Below are 21,788 nucleotides of genomic sequence, written 5' to 3' on the forward strand. Positions count from 1 at the left end.
CGAGAAATTTCAAATCTTAAGGAAAATAAATATTACGACTGTTATTATTTCATCATATAAACCATAAAAAGTCAGTTGGGACGAAATTTAGGTTCTTGAGTCAGAAATATCATTCTGACAAAAAATGACCGCGTATTTTCCAGAACAATGAAAGCATTTTCGAAGTGATATGTGAGCATAAAAAATCAAAACCTATTTCTACGATTTTTTTTCCGGAAGCGCCGAGTCATTCAATTTTGTTGCAAAATGAGCGCGCAGTAAACTTGAAGAATCAATATCTCATCTCCGGTTCTATTTGACGTAGAAAAATTATTCACAGGACATTCGCGAGTAGAGAGGATAAGCTTTCGTAGAAAACTTTGGTTTATCCGGAAACATTGAACATTGTAATTGTTATTAACGAACGAATTGTTTATTGGCAACATTTTTTGGCGAGGCTTCTACCATTTTATACATTCTGTAAAAAATCTTTCCGATTACAAATAATCCATCGGGTTTGACGAGGAATTTCCCATTCATATTCATTCCAAATGACCATACATTAGATATCTGCTATCGGTAGTAAAATATTGAACACGGGACTTCGAATTCGTGCATTTTAGACTGAAACTCTTTACAGAGTTGTGGCTTCCATCTAATTAACTCCTTTTTTGTTTGCTCCGAGTATAGCTGACTTAGCGTTGAAACCAAAGGGAGATGATCTGATAAAGTTGGTAAAAGCAAGACTTCAAGGTCGAGAATGTACTCTAGAGCAATAACATTTCCCCAGATCAAATCATTTACCGACCGACCAACTTCACTTGCAAATGTGAATCTTACCGGATTATCACTTGCTGTCCTACCGTTAATTACGAAAAAACTAAATTCCTCCATGAAATCCAGTAAAAGCCTCCCTCTTTTATTTAATTCCTTATCTAGAGAGAGTCTCGTCCTTGATAGTGTTGAATTGACCAAGACTTCATCAAAGATGGGGTTCTCTGATCCGATTCTGGCATTGAAATCCCCTGCAATTATAAACGCCTCTGTAGGAAATTCGCTGCGTAAATAATTAATTTTATCATACAGATCGCTCAGAACTATACCAATATCCGCATTGGGGCTGATATATACATTTGTGAAAATAAAACTAAAGTTGTTTTTCATTATCCTTAGTATTATATAATACTTAGATTTGAAGAGGACTGTTTTCTTCGTAGTTGTTGAATCTGTATACACGGCCACAGCTAATACGTCGCCCGATTTAACAACACTCCCAAGTTCGTTTACGTTTGAAATACCCGTGCTATTCCAAAAGATTATTCTCGAGTGTTTATATCTATCTGATTTTAGCTGTAGGTCTTTATTACTGATGCTTTTCGGTCCCGTTAGCGCTGCTAATCTTTCGGAGCTCCTGTTTTTTTGTCTTTTTTGGAGTAAAGGGCACACTTTCAACGTTCTGTTGTATCTGCTTTTCAAAAGAGTTTAATTTTTTTTCCGCCTCTTGATAAGTCATAAATTGCTGATCCACTAACAATTTAAAACCTTTTACTTTTACGGTTTTGCCATGCTTTTCCAGGTCCATCTTCAGCAAACGCAATTTTTCTTTTTTTTCCCTCTCTATTTTTGACAAGTCTTTTTCTAGGATAACTCCGGTATTTTTCAATTTCATATTCTGCTTGAGAACCGAGTACTTTGCTCTTTTATTAACCATCGAGATTTTCACTGGTCTGTTCTCACCTTTTTTCCAACTCTAAAAATTGCTTCTACATCCCTCTCGGCAATGCCTATGCCCGTTGTCCTGAAGATTTCCATCACCGATTTATTTAAATCACCATTCACTTCCAAAGTGTCAGGCACCTTGAACATCATCAAGTTTTTCTCTCTTTCCTGCTTCAGCAAAAAATGTATTTTCATCTCAATATTGTCAATCCTCTCCTTATGGTCTTCATACTTTTGCTCCAGAGCTCTGCATCTCCCCGTCCATTCTTTTAGTTCGTTTCCGACCTCCTTCACCGACGTTGAGAGATCTTCAGTTGTTTTTCCAATTTTATTCACTTCACTTTTAGTTTCGTTAACCGTCTCGCTGACTTTCTTCAGCAACTCTGCCAACGAATCAATCGTATTACTCATTATACCTTAACAACCTTAACACGCACTTAGACGATATGGACAGCCTTCTTTCTAGAAATATAATCACAGCGGCCAGCGAACTGGGAATGATCTCACGACAAGGGGGAATCTCGTTAGAAAAGTGCCGAAAAAATAAAGAATGCACTAGGATAAAGAGCCTGCTCAAAAAATCTCTAAAGATCTGTAAAAAATCAAAATTTGAAAAGCCACAGGTTTCCGACTATCTAGTTCTCAAAAAGCAATACGAGGAGGTATACAAGCGCAGTGAAAAAGAATATAGAGAAAAAAATATTAACGGAGTAGTGGACGCAAAAAATCCACAAGAATTTTGGAAAGCGGTGAACAGGTACAGAAAAAAACCGATAAAGGGGGCTGAGAGTATTAGTTTGAATGAATGGTGTAGCTTTTTTCGAGAGTTCCACGAGGTTAACAACCCGGTAACAGCTCCGACTCCTGAGCTCACCAATGGGGATGAGATGTTGGATTCTCCAATAGGTCTAGATGAAATTTACAGTAGTATTGCTCATAGTAAATCAAACAAGGCCCCTGGAATAAACTCGATTACAAACGAGTTTCTGAAAAATCTTACTCCGAATTGGGTTTATATATGAATGTAATGTTCAATAGGATTATGGATACAGAAAAGACTCCAAACAACTGGTCCTGTATACTAACTAAAATGCTGTATAAAAACAAAGGAGCAATTAGAGATCCAAATAATTACAGGCCAATTGCGCTTGTAAATACAACTGTCAAATGCTTTACGTTTATTCTGAATAAAAGGGTTGATGCGTGGTGCGACATCAATAATATTCTCCCCGAATGGCAGGCAGGATTCCGGAAAAAAAGAAGTTGCTTAGATAATATATTCACACTCAATTCAATAATCCAATTGCATATACAGAAGACAAGAGGCAAATTATATGCGGTTTTCGTTGATCTTAAAAGCGCATTCCCGTCTGTAGATCACTCCATGCTCTGGGGTAAACTGCAAAGAAAAGGGCTTAGCTCAAAAGTTATAAAAATTCTTCAAAGCTTGTACTCGTCGGCAAATATCAGAATTGGGAATTCAGACGGGATTTCAGACCCTATTTATATTACAAAAGGTGTATTGCAGGGTGAGATACTTTCTCCAACCCTCTTTTCAATTTTTATTGCTGATTTAGAAGATTTTCTGCTAAAAAAAAGTATATTAGAGGTGTATCAATTAATCATTTAGTAGAAATTTTGTTACTAGCATATGCCGACGACATTGTCATTTTGACCGAAAGCTATATTCATATGAAGAGAATAATTGAAGCCTTATATGAGTACTGTGTAATAAATAAGTTATCTGTAAATACCAAAAAAAAACTAAAGTAATTATTTTTCGAAAAGGCGGTCGCAGACATAAACAGGAAGAAAAAAAATTCATGTTCGGGAATAGCTCTGTTGAAATAGTCAAGGAATACATTTATCTGGGGGTGACCTTTTCTCAAACGGGGTCACATGAATCACATACAAAAAAAATAGTTTCCAAAGCCAAAGCAGCGTGCTCTTCCACATTAGCGTTAATACATAGAATACATGCGAATTCTTGGAAAGTTTACGACGACCTATTTGGGGCACTTGTACAATCAATATTATTATACGGTACAGAGGTGTATTCACTGAGGCATCTAGATACCGTGGAAAAGATACAATTAGGTTTCTTCAAAAAACTCATGAATTTACCTCAGTGCACACCGAGTTATGCGGTAAGAAGAGAATTGGGACTTGGTCAGTATTCGCTCTTAGTCTTTAAGCAAGTCATAAGATGGATTAATAAAATTTTGAGAATGGAAGATGATCGATACCCGAAAATTTGTTTCCTTAGACAACTACATTTAAGTCGGTACAAAGGTGCCCAGGATAATGTGAACTATAATTGGGTGGTATTAGTGAAGAAAATGTTCTTTGAACCAATTGACAGGCTAGACCTGTGGAATGAAACGACGCCAGGTGAAATAACGCTGCAAGAACCTGAACTATTAGAGAAGTGTAAGGAATACTTGAGCGATATGGATGGAAAAAAAGTAGCACAGTCCTCCTCACTTATCATGTACAATTGGTTGCAGGCTGAGAATAAAGTTCAGGAATATCTGAAAGCGTCAATATCTCTGAAAATATTAAAAGTCATCTGTCAATACAGGCTAGCGAACTCCTACTACACAAGAATAATAGTCGACTCTAGGCATTACAAAATATCTGAAGAAAGATACTGTAACTATTGCAGCGAAGTTATAGACTTAGGTCACCTGACTGTTTCATGTAGAGAGCTATACTATAAAAGAGTCGGACTAAAACTACCTCTCTTAAAAAACGGATCGCTTGATATACATACGATTTTCTCTCTCCCAATAGATGGTAAAATACTGAGAAAGTTTTGTGCTCTTATATGTTTTGCGCTTGCTCATTATTCAGTGTACTGTAGCCAATAAGCGAGTTTTAGTATTAAAAAATAAATTGGAACTATGTTTTATATATATATATATATTGTAAAATCTCGAAAAGAATAATACAATAAACTAACTATTGAACACAGTGAAATTTAGAGTGATTCGTAAAAAATGAATATCTTAATTTCAAAAGAATTATCTCAACTTTTCGGATTATTCAAGATGATCAAAATTTTTAATCACACTATTCCATTTCATCAGATTCGACCATTCACTTTTAACATTTTTGTGTATAGTGAGATGGCGCCGACACATGGTTGTAAGAGAACAGAAGAGGACCCATGTATTTGTATGTGTCTTTATATGATAAGGAGGGGAGGGCACGAATTCTCTGCCAAAGTATATTTTTATCGACAAGTACTAATCATGTTATGGATTCTGCATTGAAAAAGCGAAACAACCAAATGAACACGCTTATATTTTACAGGATAATCCGTCGTAACCGTTGGACGGACGCAATGTCACATGCCGCGAGGATATCTTCATGGAGTGGTGAACTATGTTCAAATTACATTACTTAGCAAAGGATGTTAGAAACTCCCATCAACCGGGAGAAGGAACTGTTTCGCACAACCCGCAGCTTCATAGTTACCTCCAATCTCAGATACTATTTCCTTGCATTTAATATTTCAGAGGGTATAAAAATAATCCTCAACGTCGATGTCAACAATTGTTTCATATATCCATAGTCACATGAATAAAGTGTTCCAATATTATATATAATCATTTTTTGAAACCCTTTTCACTAGTAAAATAGCTTCGAACATAAAATTATTTCATTATTGTCAGTAGAGTTGTGTGTAACAAGCGATGTACAATTTCAGAATGATTCCGATACAGTAATACCCCGAAGTTACGCTATGGGTCGATCCGGCATTGACGGCGTAAGTCGAAAGAAACGTAAGTCGGGGTGCACGTTTTATACAACTGTATAATGTACATATATATATATGTATAAATACTCACCAGAGATAATCATGTATGTACCTCATAGAAAACATCTGAAGAAGAATGAGAAATACTCTTTATTTTCGAAATACAAAATGTTCGAGCACAGTCGTCTCACGACACAAAGATTTTTTTTTTCTCGCGCACATTCACTATCCGTAGACTGAGCGAATAATCGAATTCAATGTAATGCACGGACGGAAAATAAACATGTCCATTCAAGTTTGCGACAAGGAGAAGCTGAGTTGGGCGGGGGGGGGGGGGGGGCGGCCAATGGCGTAGCACATATTTCCAAATATCTACAAATGGTGAATGGTGATATTTATGAAATCATTTTGAAAATACTTCGTGCTGTGTAAAACTAATATTGCGCGATATGTTTTAATGTATACTTATGGGCTATTCCGCGTCAACCGGATCAGTCATCTCTCAGATATTTTTTTAATTTGGCATGTGGATTGTGTAGGGGGAGTTAGATTTTTGTGCCAAAGCGCGAATCTCGTAATGCAAAATTCGATTTTTTATTAACAATAACAAATTAGACTCCCATTTTTTTCAAAAATTCATAACTTCGGCAAAAAATTAGATACAATATATTTTTTTTTTCAAATTACGCGGAAAGCTCCATAGAATTTAAAAAACAATACGAAATGTTAAAAAAAAGTTGTTATCAATTGTTTATTTAACAATTAATTTTTCAAAGATTTTTAAAACAGTGACTGACACGATCAAAAAATTTTTTTAAAATTCTGACATGTTCCTTGAACTGTACTACAACCTGTGAATTAATTCCAGAGGGGTGTTTTTCTTCGTTTTCGAGTAAAAAATCATTAAAGGTGTCGATGCGCGTGAAATTGCGGCGCGCCGAGTCTCTACGTAATGGCGGGCGGCCGGTTGCCGTCCACCGCTACCCCGCGGTGGCGTCGCAGCGTTATTTTAGAGTCATTTTCACGATGTAGGACATGATTGAAGAATCTGAAAAAAATACTGTACCTTCACAAGGCCTGCTCAAAGCGATAAGTGAAGTTTCAGGAATGTGTTTTTCACCGTTTTTTGATTACAGAAATTCAAAATAACGGTTACACATCACGAGAGTGCACATAAATGATAATAATTACATAACTTGCTACTTATTTTAAAATAAAAACACATTCCTGAAACTTCACTTATCGCTTTGAGCAGGCCTTGTGAAGGTACAGTATTTTTTTCAGATTCTTCAATCATGTCCTACATCGTGAAAATGACTCTAAAATAACGCTGCGACGCCACCGCGGGGTAGCGGTGGACGGCAACCGGCCGCCCGCCATTACGTAGAGACTCGGCGCGCCGCAATTTCACGCGCATCGACACCTTTAATGATTTTTTACTCGAAAACGAAGAAAAACACCCCTCTGGAATTAATTCACAGGTTGTAGTACAGTTCAAGGAACATGTCAGAATTTTAAAAAAATTTTTTGATCGTGTCAGTCACTGTTTTAAAAATCTTTGAAAAATTAATTGTTAAATAAACAATTGATAACAACTTTTTTTTAACATTTCGTATTGTTTTTTAAATTCTATGGAGCTTTCCGCGTAATTTGAAAAAAAAAATATATTGTATCTAATTTTTTGCCGAAGTTATGAATTTTTGAAAAAAATGGGAGTCTAATTTGTTATTGTTAATAAAAAATCGAATTTTGCATTACGAGATTCGCGCTTTGGCACAAAAATCTAACTCCCCCTACACAATCCACATGCCAAATTAAAAAAATATCTGAGAGATGACTGATCCGGTTGACGCGGAATAGCCCATATGGGACATTCTTTTACAACCGAACACCTTTGTGTCCGACACATTTTTGATGCAGCTGAAATTTTTTTTGACGGGTTCTATACCGAAAAATTAGGGATACGTATTCGAGGATTTTTTATTTCACATATTTCGTAAATTAGAGGGGATCGAAAATTTGATAATTTGGTATTTTTTGGCTTGGAAGACTCACTTTCAAAAATTCATAACGCCGGTTCTATTTGAGCTGGAAAGTTCGTTTTATTCATCTCAAAGCTAATAAAATGCATTTTATTACAACAATTCTTTCATTAACGATTATTCCGAAATTTATTCTGTTATAAACAATTAATATGTTTTAATCGATCTTTAACAATTTCCCCAACCTCGTAGCGAGTTCTTAGCACAACCATCGCATTCTACGTCAAATTTTTATCCATAACGTATTTTAAATTGATGGAGAATTATTATTACTGGAGGAAAAGAATTAATTTATCTAGCGCGGCACGTCACATCGGCGCGCGAGTTCCATTGCACGCCTGATAATCTTGCCTCGTATCGTTTTCCTCTGTAATATAAATTACTCTATATTTTTAATTGAATAATATTTTTTATTAGCATATAAGACTTAATAAAAAATTTAATAAAAAAATAATAAAATAAAAAATATCATTGTGGCAAATAAAAAATTAATTTACCAAGATTTTAATACATTATTATTATTTAATAAATACCTCGTTCTGTATTACGTCTCACAATATTTACATCCACTTTTAATATGTTTAGTATTTTTCGTTTAAAAATTTGTACAACCGTTTTTTGTTGACACAATGAGAATTGCTTTGTTTCCAATTCTTCAAGAGAGGTTGGAATCACACAAATTTTCAAGAATAAATGTAAATATGATACGACGTACTGTAGGTCGAGGTACTTATTAACTAAAAATAATGTATTGAAATCTTAATAAATTGATTTTTTATTTGACATAATAATATTTTGTATTTGATAATTTTTTTGTTACATTTTTTATAAAGTCTTACTTGCTATTGAATATTATTATTCAATTGAGAATATACAGTAATCATTTATATTACAGAAGAAAACGATACGAGGCAAGATAATGAGGCGTGCAATGGAACCCGCGCGCCGATGTGACGTGCCGCGCTGGATAAATTAATTTTATCCTACAGTAATAATAATTTCTCCATCAAATAAAAATGCGTTATTGATAGATAATTTGACGTAGAATACGATGGTCGTGCTGAGAACTCACTACGAGGTGAAGGCAATTGCTAAAAATCGATTTAAACATATTAATTATTTACAACAATATAAATTTCGGAATAATCGTAAATGAAACAATTGTTGCATTGAAATTCACTTTATTAGCTTTGGGTTTAAAAAACCAACTTTTCAGCTTAATCAGAACCGGCGTTATGAATTTTTGAAAATGAGTTCTCCGTGCCAGAAAACACCAAATTATCAAATTTTCGATTCCCTCTATGTTACGAAATATGTAAAATAAAAAAATCCTCGAATACGTATCTATTTTTTTTCGATATAGAACCCGTGAAACAATTTTAAGCTACATCAAAATTGTGTCGGTCGATTTTTATCTACATCTGTCCGATTCGTCAAAGAATGTCCCATATTCAAGGGTGTTTCACGGAACAATAAATTGAATTTGCTATATTCACCGTAAAACTATCAAAATAATCAGTTCGGTCGTGATGCAATCGCTATACACATGACGTCATCATTTGCATGCAAAATTCGGGTCAATCCTGTTGGTATGGTTACCGACTCAGATTCAGGTCTTTTACCGACCGCGTTTTGTCTAATATTGTGTTGCGCTACTCCCCGGTGGAGAGTGCCACCTTCGAATGGTTTGGAACCGAGGAATCTTACGCAGAGGGCGCTTCGATCGATTACAACTTTTAGATCCAGGTCAGCGGCACCCAAATATACGTTTTTTTTATATGCTATAGCAAAAACATGTACGGAAACACCTGCAAAATTTCTAAGCGACTTACCGACTAATTATAATATTAATTAATGTGTGAAATGAAGATAATTACCCCACACAATATCGGAAATCTGTGTTGACACAAGGTTGAGATAGACATATACGAGAGGCTGCTCACTCGAGGATTCGGTGACACGACGATTTCCGAAGGGAATCGATTTCTTGTGATTTAGACTGTGATTCCCGTGATTTCCGAATCAATGAGATTACCTTTTCCAACGATTAAGAGTGATTTCCAGCGACTTTTAGCGATTGCCTGTGTGATTTTGGATGAAATGTTTCAATGATTTCTCAAGTGAGCAGCCCCTCGGAAATATAGACCTTTCGCGGTCAGACACGATAAATAAAAAATGTTGTTAAATGTTGAAAAAGATGTCACCATTACGTACTTCTCATAAAAAATACGGGTTACGGGATATTCCGATTGGAAATCGTCGATTGTATTGTCTAATTATCGCTTGCGTCGGCTGCTACTGCTAACGTGGTAACAACGATATGGACTTGGCAATGCTGTATGGCGCCAGGTGTGCTCCGATCACTGGTATACACCTGGTATATAAAATTGTATACACGTAGCACGCGACCGAAATTCTAGCACCTGAGTACAGTGTTGCCGTTTATATCGGTGGAATTGTAAAATGATATAGCTGGTTAGACAATGCGAGTCAATCTGACTGTTGATATAAGATATTCCCATGTAATATGTATTTTGTATTTTGTATTTGTTTTGTGTATACCTACATTTCTTCATGTAGGTATGCCTAACGCCAACTTATTTGTAGCTCTACTTGCGTTAATTCTTTTATACGCTTTAAAGACCGATCTTATGCCTGTAAACCAGTTAAATAAATAAATAAATAAATAAATATTCTGTTTCGTATAATTCAACACATGGGCATGATACATATTTCCAAAAATATCTCGTTACGTACTTTTATTGTTATCACACCTAAATTTATTATTATATCGCTTTTTCCAATTTTCGTAACCATAGACTTTTAATTGACTAGCTACTCCGCTCGTACTACCTTAAGATGAAAGTTACAAGCAAAAGTACCTGCAGCAGAATTCGTTTTTCCCATTTCGTTTAAAAAATATTTTTGTAGTATTGAACCTAGCATTGACAATGTATTTAAATTACATTCACTGATCTAATATCTTCTTCTCCAGACTTAAGTGTAATTAATGCAGGAATCCCGGAATTTCCTTGCAACATGGTTTTGGCTGAGTATTTAATCTTGTAGATAAACCATACTTCAAAGAAAAAAAGTTTACTAACTCACAGAATATGACTGCTCTGGCCTGATGTTGATGAAACTGTTGTCAGATATTTAAAAATGCTGCAATTTAAAAAAAAACACCAGTATCACATAATGATGCATTTAATTGTAGTATTATTCTATTTAATTGCTATATTTAGTAAGTATTTTGCGTTATTATACATGAAAAGTTATCGTCTACGAAAAATCTTTTCACTATAGTGGTTGCTAATATTACTATGCGATTTCAGAAGCACTTCTATGAGGGTGATTGATTCCGTGAATAAAACGTTAATCGCTATTACAGCAATTGTGTATAGGAAAAGAGTATGTGTGGTAACTGGACATCAAAAACCGATAAAAGAAGTGAATTATACAGTTACTATTTTTAAGAAATTTACTGATGTTAACTTGGAAATTGAAAATCAAAAGTAGACTAACAATGGCGAACCTGGACCGCGGTCGTGGTGGAGTGATACGTATCAAGTAAATAATTGTGAATTCAAATGAATAATAATCATTAATAACAAAAGTAAAAAATATAACCCCCTATATAAAAAATGTTTATCTCCCAACCGTAGTGATGCCCAAGTATAGGCAGGCTAAGTTAGTGGTTGGTAGTCTGGTGGAAGTTGATTCATTTCAATGAACCACGGAGACAGAGTGTCAACTTTTAGGGGCCCATATAAGCCATCTTTTGTTTTGTTATATCTTGCCAAAGTCTAACATTTGTTTGTTCTAATCTATCGGTAATGGAATAGGAATGGTCAAAGTGACTGTAAAACATGAAAAACAAAAAAACAAGTGAGGAAGATGTTCTGCTTTATCACTAATAATTATTCTTACATGCATAACTAATCGAATGTGATATGAAAATAATTAAATATATAATACGGTACTGTATTCATGTGTAACTGTAAGGTTCGGAGAAATTTTCAGGCTTTCTCTTTCATTGGATTGTTTTATAGTTGGAGATATCCCGAGTAGCGCTGTAATAGGTACAAACTTCACAGCTTGCATTGTGTAGCACAAACATTTCGAACCCATATGATGATAAATCAATCAACAGAAATTGTAGAAATAATACGGTTAGATGTAATAGTTGCTTGCCAATCAGTAAGCCAAGTCGAGATACATATGTAGGCGTACAACTTTTTCAATTGTATGGAAAACATCCATGCTACCGCAGAAGGCTTGGCAGCTTTTAAAATCTATAAGCATACAATAAAAGATAGTCCGTCGGCTCGCGCAAGTTCATGTTTTCAATGAACTTGGAGCGATAAGAAATCAGTTCGCGTGCAAATATTGTTCTGGTTTGACGTATTTTACCGGTGAAAAATTATACACTTTACACATTACGTTAACTGTTTCCCATCATTTCCATTAACTCATCTTTTCCGCCGAAAGTAACAATATAAAATAAAAAGTCGTAAAGCCTGAATCAACAATTCTCCACTCTGAAACTTGCCTGCAAAATGTTGTTTTCGAAAACATCTGTTTTTTTTTTGGATCACAGAAGTCAATTTGACTGTTTTTGAGATGGGCTTAAAAATTCATAGTGTAAATACGAGTCATTAAAAATGTTCGAATATTTTTTCGAAAGGTTTTCAAGGGTCATACTAACGTGGGAAAAATCCACCTCGAAATTAAAAAATGTTATGGTCAGCTATGGTCATTTACAGAGTTGGTGTGGAATGTCCCATGTATAAGTATTTTTATTGCCTCGGTGTTTATTTTAGTTCATAATTATGTATAAAATGAATAATTATGTTTAAAAAAAAAAAAAAAACCTGATGTGTTAATAAAATATTGACACTTAAGTATTTTTCCAGTCAAAATAAAATAAAATGGGAGTTTAACCGATGATAACAATGTATCCGCGAGTGCATGAGAGGTTAGCCGTAATGAGAAAGTTTACTACACGGAAAAAAAAATTCTGTTCGGCGAGCTGTATTCTACAGCTCCAGTAACTATACGCACTCTACGGTCTATCTTGTAGTTACAGCAACTATATATTAGTCAGCTCTGATAGCTGCAAGTTGTTCAGCTCTCACAGCTGAATGGTTTTGCTCTAAGAGCTGTAAGTTGCGCTGTGCTCTGGTGCGTTGACATATTTCATAACCTTCAAATTTCATGAGTATGATTTAAATACAGTTGATAGATAATTGTTTAAATAGTCCATTCAAATATGTAAATGACACTGAATGAATAATGATAATAATGATGAAAAATAATACTAATAGCAATATAATTGTACTATTTAATAATAAGCGCTGTGAGCGGAGCCGAAAAATTCTGGTCTAGCTCTTCGAACGAAGCTGTTTAGCTGAGAGAGCTGAACAACGTACAGCTATGACAGCTGACTAACAGTCAGTTATACGAACCATGCAGTGCTCTTCCAATAACAGAACGTTTAGTTCGACGAACTGTTTACAAGTAACTATCTAATATTTAGTTCCACGAGCTGAATTTTTTTTTCCGTGTACTTTTCCGTGACATCACGATCGCGCGAAGGTATCTATTGGGGGACCAATAATTCCTGGAAAATCGCTTCCCCTCTTGTACTGTTGCGGCAGTATCGAGAGTCCACTGTATGTTAGGTTTATAGGCTACAAAGTACAAGTCCCATCACCACGTGAAGTCCTCTTCTAAAACTCGGTTGGTATTTGCTCTGGTTTGTTGGTAAGTGAGCTTCGTCAATTTCTAGCAGTGTTTGTGTAATACATATTTATTAGGTTTATCAGTTTGCGCGTCGAACTAATTACCTATGCAATATTATCACAACCATTTGCTGCTTTATTTCGTTGAATTGAAGCTCCTTAACCGTTTGTTTCATGAACTGACGTCACGTTACAAGGGTAAAACATTTTAAACAGACAAATGTTTTGTATCTCTGAACTTATCAGCGCCTGTTTACCAAAAGGCCATTCCGCATTTCGCGTTTTACTTTTAGTTTTAAATTTTACGACCACTTTCGCGAAATAAAATTTAACAATCACCAGAAATTGTCTTGATTGAAATACGAAGACGATTCCAGTCGTATTATAGATATAAGCGTTGATCTCGGACCCTTTAAGCGAGTAGTTACTAACGGCATATGTAGTATTGTAAAACGGTGGAAATTTTCAATTGTGTTCAATTTGCAGTTCCGGCTATAAATTTATAACTTTGCATTAATCAGCTTGCTTTCAATGATGCCATGTTGTTTTGTATAATAGCGTCATTTTATATCAGTGTATGTTTAATGTCAATCTCTTTATTTTCTCACTTATTGATATCTTGTGTTTACTTTACTTCTCCGTACTTCTTAAACGGGGAAATAACAACTTGATTAACGGGTAGTCGGAGTGCCGATGAAATGAGCCAATCGTATTTTTTTACAATTTACTTCTTTTTAGAGAAAAGAAATTGTTTCAAACTTTGAGAAAAGATATATTTTTTGCAATTGTGTTTGTGTCATAGTTCGAAAAACTTCGAAAAATCAATGAAAACACTGAACTTACAGCAACAGATTCTCACTGACTTTGAGGTTATGGTATGCTGCTGATATCTGAATCCCGTGTTTTCCGTATTTTTATATCAATTCTCCAAAGTTTTTCCAATCACCACTCAAGCATAACAGAAAATACTATCATTTTTCGAAATTCATATCGGTTTCATTACTGTAGAAAGGCAAAGAGGTGAAAATTACGATTTGCTCATGTCGTTGGCACTCTGATGTCCACTTTAGCTACCTTTCTAAAAAGGTTTGGGAGGTTTACTTTCATATTACAAAGAACAAAAATTTTAGGTGTGGGAGTATAGAAATAAAGCTAGTTTCCCAAGACCGTATATTCCAGATAAATGTCATTACTTTCGAAAAAGTCGTAGTAAATGTGAAAAGTTATCAACAATGTTTTCTTTACAGTTATTACTGACACCTAATCATGGGTGATTGGCAAAATCCTCATCAAGCGGGATGGCATTCTGGCGCACAAGCGATGAATACTCCGGCTACGGTACCCCTCATGGCGCCCCCGCAACCCGGAATACCTCTCGTGCAACCCGGACTTCCGGTACAACCTGGTCTTCCAATGCAACCTGGGCTTCCGGTACAACCCGGACCTCTAATGCAAGTTCCCCCAGGTGAGGTTACGATACTACTAATGCCATCGGGATTTTAAACAATCAGGAAACTTTAAATACTTGAAATGAACCGTGGCAGTATCTGTAGCATAAATTGATAAATGGTTGAATTTTGAGTATTGGCGTTTAGAAGTGATTTTGCTCTTCTATGACGTTTAACAAATTCTGAGTACGTTATCTGTGTATATAATAGTGAACCTCCAATGATGGAATTTAAACATGGAAGATAACGCGCCGTTGTTCTAAATTCAAGCAAACAAAGATTACCCGTTATTTTCTCCTTCGTTGTGTGTCGAGTGCGGCGATTGCTGGAAATGAGATAAACTTTGTGTGAAAATACTCACGACTTTGATTGGGTAAAATGAATGCCCAAGAAACTTCTCTGCGCCTTATAAGCCATTAGTTGTATGAAAACAGTCAAGCCTGGTAGCGGTGTCGATTCTCCTTATAAAATGTTATTGTCTGTGACTGTGACTTGAAGATCGTATAATAGAAAAACTACAACTGTTGACGACCACTTTTTTTTTGTAATATGGAATCTGAATATTTTGAAACATCCTGGAAGTTAAAGATCAAACAAGTACGCAGACACTTTCGCTACATTATAAGAAAAACCGTGCGTCGGTATAAAAAGAAGAAGGAGTACACACGATTCCTCACTGAAGAGGAACAAAGGTTCATGCATTTTTTAATTTATCTTTATCTGCATAATTGAATTTGAATTACATTTTCTGCTACACGAGGACGAATTATTCAAAATATATTGCAGTGTTAAAATAATTTATGGAATTGGTGATTTCTTTATTTATTTGAGACCATTCTGAATTGCGAAGTCCCTTGATTTTATTAAATATATCACGATGTTCCGAACTTGTTTGATTTTCAATTCGGTTAAATAAGACTTCTAGTTTTGAATATGACTTACGTTTGTAGTATTCAATTAATACTACAGCTCCTAACATCTTAGCGATATGAAAACGATCTCAGTTTTTTTGTTAAGATTTTCAGCGACACGAGAGATGCGAATAAGTATTAAAAATTCCGCGGTGTGTTATCATTGAAGTTTTGAGTAGTCCATTTTGATTTGGATTAAATTAAAACTTATTTATGAACGAATCTTCCAACTTCGATTCCGATTTCATAAAAATTATAAATTTTCTTCTGAATTCCAAATGCACCATTAGTTTGTCTTTGATTCCCTTTTGGTTTTTTTTTTTATCAGAGTGTTACGAGTGGTAGAGTCCTGGATTGCTACTTTTATCTCGTCACTGTAATCTCATACTTCTCATCTTGTCCCTCTATCTCTCACGTCTCGTCGGACTTGTACATAGCTGAAAAGTATCTGAGGTGTCGTTGAAATATTACCTAACGCTGATTTTAGCTATTTCTGACCCCCCCTCCCCGCATTAACGCTCCGTTACGTCCAGGAAGACCCCCCCCCCCCCCCCCCTCCTCTTCTTTTCGTTCCGTAACATTAGGAAAAAAGGCATTTTTCGAAAATTACATTGAAAATAACTTTTATCCATTGTGTACAACGCAAAAGACGGTATGGATATGAGAATATTCCGTTTCAGCTTCGATATAAATTTTGTAATTAATAGGTCTTCTGTACTAAACTCAATTTCTTTATACTGTAGTTATTTTTATTAATTTTATGTGGTACATTTTCGATTACAGTTTCATTAGCTAACTAAAACATATTCATACTTTAATTGCACTTGATTCGACAAGAACATAAACAATGTATACATGAGAACTAAGTAATTCGCGACTTTACTACTTGCAAAAAAAAATAAAACAGTCATTATACGTCTGATAAACCATACATTACTTACACGTACATGAACTTGGCTCGCCAATTGTCGAAAATGTGAATTCGGACTATTGCATAATTTGCCGTTAATTATCCGTAAATTAGTCGCGCAGCTTTTTTATTTGTCGCACTCAATTTTCAAAAAAAAAGCGGATCGCGTGCTAACTTTTCAAGAATTTAGTGTATATATAGGAATGTAATAAGGATTCAAAAGGGTAAACACATCATCTACACATTACATTCCTATATATACACTGTGCTTGAAGAGACGAAAATTCTTATACATTCATACCAGGTATACGAAAAAACAAATTCGAACTCACTGGTGATGAGAGAAATTAACAACAGAGTCAGGGCGGCTAGGTGGTCTAGTGGAGTAAGGCTCCGGTTAAGCATCTCTAGACGCCAGGTTCCTGGCTCCGTCGTTACTTTTTCGAAATCACCAAATTTTTGAATTGTCGATTTTCAATATTTGCTATCATTTGATCAACGATCGGCACACAGATAGATAGAGAGACCTGTTATTGTATGCAGAGTTGTGAAAATAGTAATGTGAAAGTAATGCATTACTCATTACTTTAAAAAATGTGCATTGGATAAGTTCTCGATTATAAATTACAAAAGTAATATGTAATGGATGAGTGTTCCATAAAATATTAAAAAAAATAACGTAAAATTGATGAATGAACCATTACAAATTACAAATGAAAAAAAAGTAATTCGTAACGGAGAGTATTTCATTACAAAAGGAAAAATTGCCGTACTCGCATAACGATTTGTGCGAAACAAAAGCATGCAAATTAAAAACTTGTCCATATTGCTACCTCGTCATTTCATTTCAGTCACTAAATGTTTCTTCTGGACAGAATTCCGCAATTTTATCGATATGCGTAATTGAATTCGAACTGTGCATGCTCGGACTACACGGTGTTGAGTGTGTGTGTGTATATACATATACATATTAAGTATATGAAATATAATCCAGAATTTTCCGAATATCACATATATGTAGATGTATATGGGTACGTCCAATACTTTTTGGACCGGAGCCTGCGGGCTTGGGTTAGCGATTCGGCTGCTGATTTTTTTCAAGACAGTAGGTTATAAAAAAGACGATTCTCCAAATTTGAGCTTAATGTAAGAAAATCTGGTGGACGTAGAAATTTTTAAAGTTTTAATAATTCAATTTTTTAGTTATGTTCAAGATTTTTTCATGGGAGCTCTATGGGACTTAAAGATTCGAATCAAACGGCATTCCCCTTCTCTGACCTTGTATTTTGAGAAAAAAAAATAGTTTTGTACTCCAAAGCAAAATCCAGTTTAATTAGGACCCTGTTCATGAACTACTATTTTAGCAAAATTTCGCATAACTTTGAAACGCTGCCAAGTCAAGAATTTTCCAAGTAGACGGCCAATCGACGGCTCAAATTTTTTGTCTAGGTATACTTTATCACTACCGACACGAATTATTATTAATTACCACGTTCCTTTTTATATACGGCCTCGCAAAACTAACTGATTTCTGGAAAATCGCTGTTTTCAGATAGCTGTAACTTTTTTCTGTCGACTCGAAATCGCTTGAAATTTTCAGGGAAAATACTTCATTCTTTCCCCAAACAACGCTGAAAATTTCCAGCTATGAGTCGATGTTGTTAACGAGCTGTGAATTTTCAAAATGTTCAAGTTTCCCACATAATATTTCGTATTTCATGGCATGGCAATGGTGTGTTTTCTGTTGTATCTTATGGAATAGTCACTAGGTCGTTCTTAACGTCTTCTGCAAGCCATTCCACATCTTCGAATTGTATCGAAAAATCAGATATAATACACATTAATTCTCGCGACCTATGCGTTGCTATGCGTACTAGTCTCTCGATTGACTAAGAATGCAGAAGTTTTACGTGTATCTTCATTGACTTTTGAGACGCAAAATATAGTCCACATGATTTGTAAACCCAATTATAGAGTTGAGCTTGCACGGAAGGACAATACAAATCATAGGTTATGATTTTGAATCTGCCTATGAGATTCTCAGGTTTCTAATCAATTGAAAGTCTTATAAAAAGAGGTACGAACTTTGCCATTTTGCAGACTGGACTAGATCTGGTACTACAAGTCGAGATTCTGTATGCCATGATGAAAAAGGTGCGGGTAAAAAGCCGTTATGCAAGACAGATTTCAGTTCGCTTCTTCCTTTTATTTGCAATAGGTCCCAATCTCATCACATTTGATGATTTGTAAAAAATATTGGAGCTCTCGAACATGCCAACGTACCACTTAGAAGATTTTTCAGTACTCAGCCAACACTTCGTGTTCTTCAATGACTATGTTATTCCATATTTGAGATCGTACGTTGCTAGTATGCTTAAAATTTTCTATTTCCAAGGCTTCATCAACTGTTATCCCTCTTGAATTTAAACGAGTTTTAAAATGATCATGAGACAGCATCATTCCGGCTAACTGTCTGCTCGGAGGTGCCATAAGTCATTCTACTCGATTATAGGCACTCCTTCCTAGTGCGTTTGTCGCAATGTAAAGAGCATCAAAATCATAGTCGATAAAATGCTTGTTGCATAGTTGATCACATTTGTATACTTGGGGTTTTCATCTGGCCTACCGTCTACAGTAATGATCATGATACGTTCAATTTCACCATTCAATTCTGATCCACCAGTTTGTCCGCCTGTCTCATCGTGAGTAGTATCAGTACCAGTACAGTCCACCATCACATCATTAATGGCCTCGTCTGCAGACTTACTATTTACGGTTCTTGTAAGTTATTAAAAGGCTTCTAGGCTCAATAGTCTATCAACATCTGCTGTATGCGTGGCCGCAGTAGAAGAGGAATGTTTTCCGCTCTTGATAGCAATATAGGTCGGACCAGAGTATGTGGGCGCCCCATACCTTGTTCCTGTATCAGAATCCCGGCGTGAACAGAAATAATTAATTTATGCCGTTCAGTCAGGACCCAATCATGGTCTGGGATTCCTAAAGGTACCCGCGCATTATCGTCTTGTGATATGAAAGTGACCTGCTGTGGACCCAAAACCGATGCCAAGCTTTCCAAATTCCGCAAGTAGCGAATTCCGTATCTGGGTGTTGATGATGCAAGTCATTCTTCGCCCGGCGTAGCTGCACCGGAACAGTATTAATATGGCGCTTTCCTTCGATTGAATGGACTCTTCGTGGCAGGAGGTGGGGGAATCTGCCACTTTTAGATAGCGTGCACCCTATTTTTAGAAGTTCTTCATGTAATTGTTATAAGTTTCGGCAACTCTTTAACATATTGGTTCTCCGACTTTCATCAGTTGAGCTGCCGTGAATCGCAATGTTGATTATTGTATCCAGGAGAGCAGACTGCTTGTCGACAAGTCGAGGCCGACCAGGCTGGTCACAAGGAGCCAGCGCCTTCGAAGCTTGTGGATTTTCTTCGCAAAATTTATTCATTTTTGTTTTGACTGTTTTTCTATATTCTTTTTGTCTGTGGGCATTTTGAACTTGTGTCTTTAACTTGGCTCATTCCTTTTCAAATTTTTTGGTCGTGTCTCTGATTTTTTTTAAATTGTCCACCACAAGCCCAGAATCTCGAACATCACGAAGATACTCAATTTGATCTTGAAAAATTTTGATCTTTCACGATGTTGCTTGCCGGCTGGGCTTAGGTTATTCTACTCCTGGTGGATTATCCTCAGCTTCCGAGTCCTCGTTCGGGTCTTTTCTCGTTTGTGATTCATCCTCTGGAGATATATTTTCTTGTCCGGTTATAGAGGTGTTTTGCAGCGAATAAGATTCTGAAGTTTGGCTAACTCTTTGTAAATAACAAAATTATGGCCGTCAGTTCATAATGTACTATATTTAATTACTGCTATTTACTGCCAGAATCATTCTATTCTTTTAAGTTGAACTTGATCATCAAAATATCGTTGAGGAGTTCGAAGAAAAAATTATCAGAGACTCGCGGAGATATTATTACTGTTGGAACTCTATATTTCGTACTGTACGTTAATTTTCCACAGATATTCTTACGCACGTGCCTCTCATAATATTGGCGTAATGCTGTTAATAAATGGTGAAGCAGACGTCGCTGAAATATCACCAGTAGTTTTAGTAGAGCCCTGGAAAATGTAGATTACGTTTGATGGAATAAAATAGAATCAAAGTATGCATTTTATTATGGCTGATTTATTGCTAATTCTGCGTGTGTATAAGAGTATAAAATGTATGCAAATCATGCGAAAGAAGATTTCAGCCTACCTTGAAGAAAAAATACAAAATATTTGAACTTTTCTTTTTTGTGGCATCAACTTCAAGAGTTTTGATCCGAGTCGTGATAGGTTCATGAAACTCTTTGCTGCTAAATTTGTGTTTTTTGGAGTTTACTCCTTAAGAAACGATTTGAGTTATAGGGCCCGGTACGGAAATTATATGAGGAGTAAAATCAAGTGTAACACGAAAACTTGAGGCGTTATAGAAAGAGACAAACATATATATTGAACGTGCAAAAGAATGAGATGGAATACATTACACAGCGTATCCTATACTCGGGGTCTCCTCTTTGTGCGGTGCTTCGTAGTCTCACTGTATAGTTCACTACCTCTGGTCTGAGAGTTGAATGTGTGCGTATGTTTGTACGTGTGTGTTGTGTGCCTGCGTATGAATTTATAAGACGTGACGTTATCACGTCAAAATATTTGAAAATATGGAAGAAATTGAGTTAGATGATAATGAAGAAGAATCCGAAAAACACATGGATGCGGTTAATTGGTAAGCTTATCGTTTACATTTATGAATAATATACATTTCAAATACGAACAACTAGATCTTTTATTTAGTGTTTTTATTATTTTTGATTAATTGATTTAATATACATATTGTATATTGATATAATATTTTATATTACTTATATTAATTCTTAGCGGCACACATTTTTCCTTACTATCAACTTGAATTTTGTACTCGAGGGTTTTTGGGGTCGCTGATTACGAATCTGTACTCAAAATTTGAAAATTCAAAATGACGGATTCAATATAGCGGACCAAACGTGCAAAAACTCGTTTGACGAGAGCGAAACTTGGTACCCGGGGGTTTTCGGGGTCGCTAATGACGAATCTGCACTCAAAAGTTAGAAATTCGAGATGGCGGATCCAATATGGCAGACCAAAACGCAAAAAGTCGCTTGACGAAAGCGAAAGTTGGCACTCGAAAGTTTTCGGAGTCGCTAATTACGAATCCGCACTCAAAAGTTAGAAATTCAAGATGGCGG

At 35.7% G+C, this 21,788-nt stretch overlaps 2 protein-coding genes across 2 annotated transcripts in view; one reads left to right on the plus strand and one right to left on the minus strand.

The window, feature by feature from the left end:
- LOC124182974 (phospholipid scramblase 1) overlaps positions 1 to 21,788 on the plus strand; it is a 74,682-nt gene that overhangs the window by 24,249 nt on the left and 28,645 nt on the right. The window contains exon 2 of the mRNA XM_046570864.1: positions 14,495 to 14,712. Within this exon, the coding sequence (XP_046426820.1) occupies positions 14,514 to 14,712 (199 nt within the window). The 5' untranslated portion in view covers positions 14,495 to 14,513. The remainder of the gene's footprint in view (positions 1 to 14,494; positions 14,713 to 21,788) is intronic.
- Positions 1,343 to 2,109, minus strand: LOC124181983. Its single transcript, XM_046568757.1, has 2 exons — positions 1,717 to 2,109; positions 1,343 to 1,651 (listed from the first exon to the last, which is right to left on the minus strand). Exons 1-2 carry the CDS (start codon positions 2,107 to 2,109, stop codon positions 1,343 to 1,345), a joined length of 702 nt encoding a protein of 233 aa, XP_046424713.1.

The sequence above is a fragment of the Neodiprion fabricii genome, chromosome 5 (assembly GCF_021155785.1).
Source record: "Neodiprion fabricii isolate iyNeoFabr1 chromosome 5, iyNeoFabr1.1, whole genome shotgun sequence".
Lineage (NCBI taxonomy): Eukaryota > Metazoa > Arthropoda > Insecta > Hymenoptera > Diprionidae > Neodiprion > Neodiprion fabricii.

Coding starts and splice junctions, on each gene's coding strand:
- LOC124181983 (XM_046568757.1), bottom strand. CDS start 2,109: ATGAGTAATACGATTGATTCGTTGGCAGAGTTGCTGAAGAAAGTCAGC. Junction 1,652..1,716: donor TTTTTAGAGTTGGAAAAAAG/GTGAGAACAGAC, acceptor GTTCTCAAGCAG/AATATGAAATTGAAAAATAC.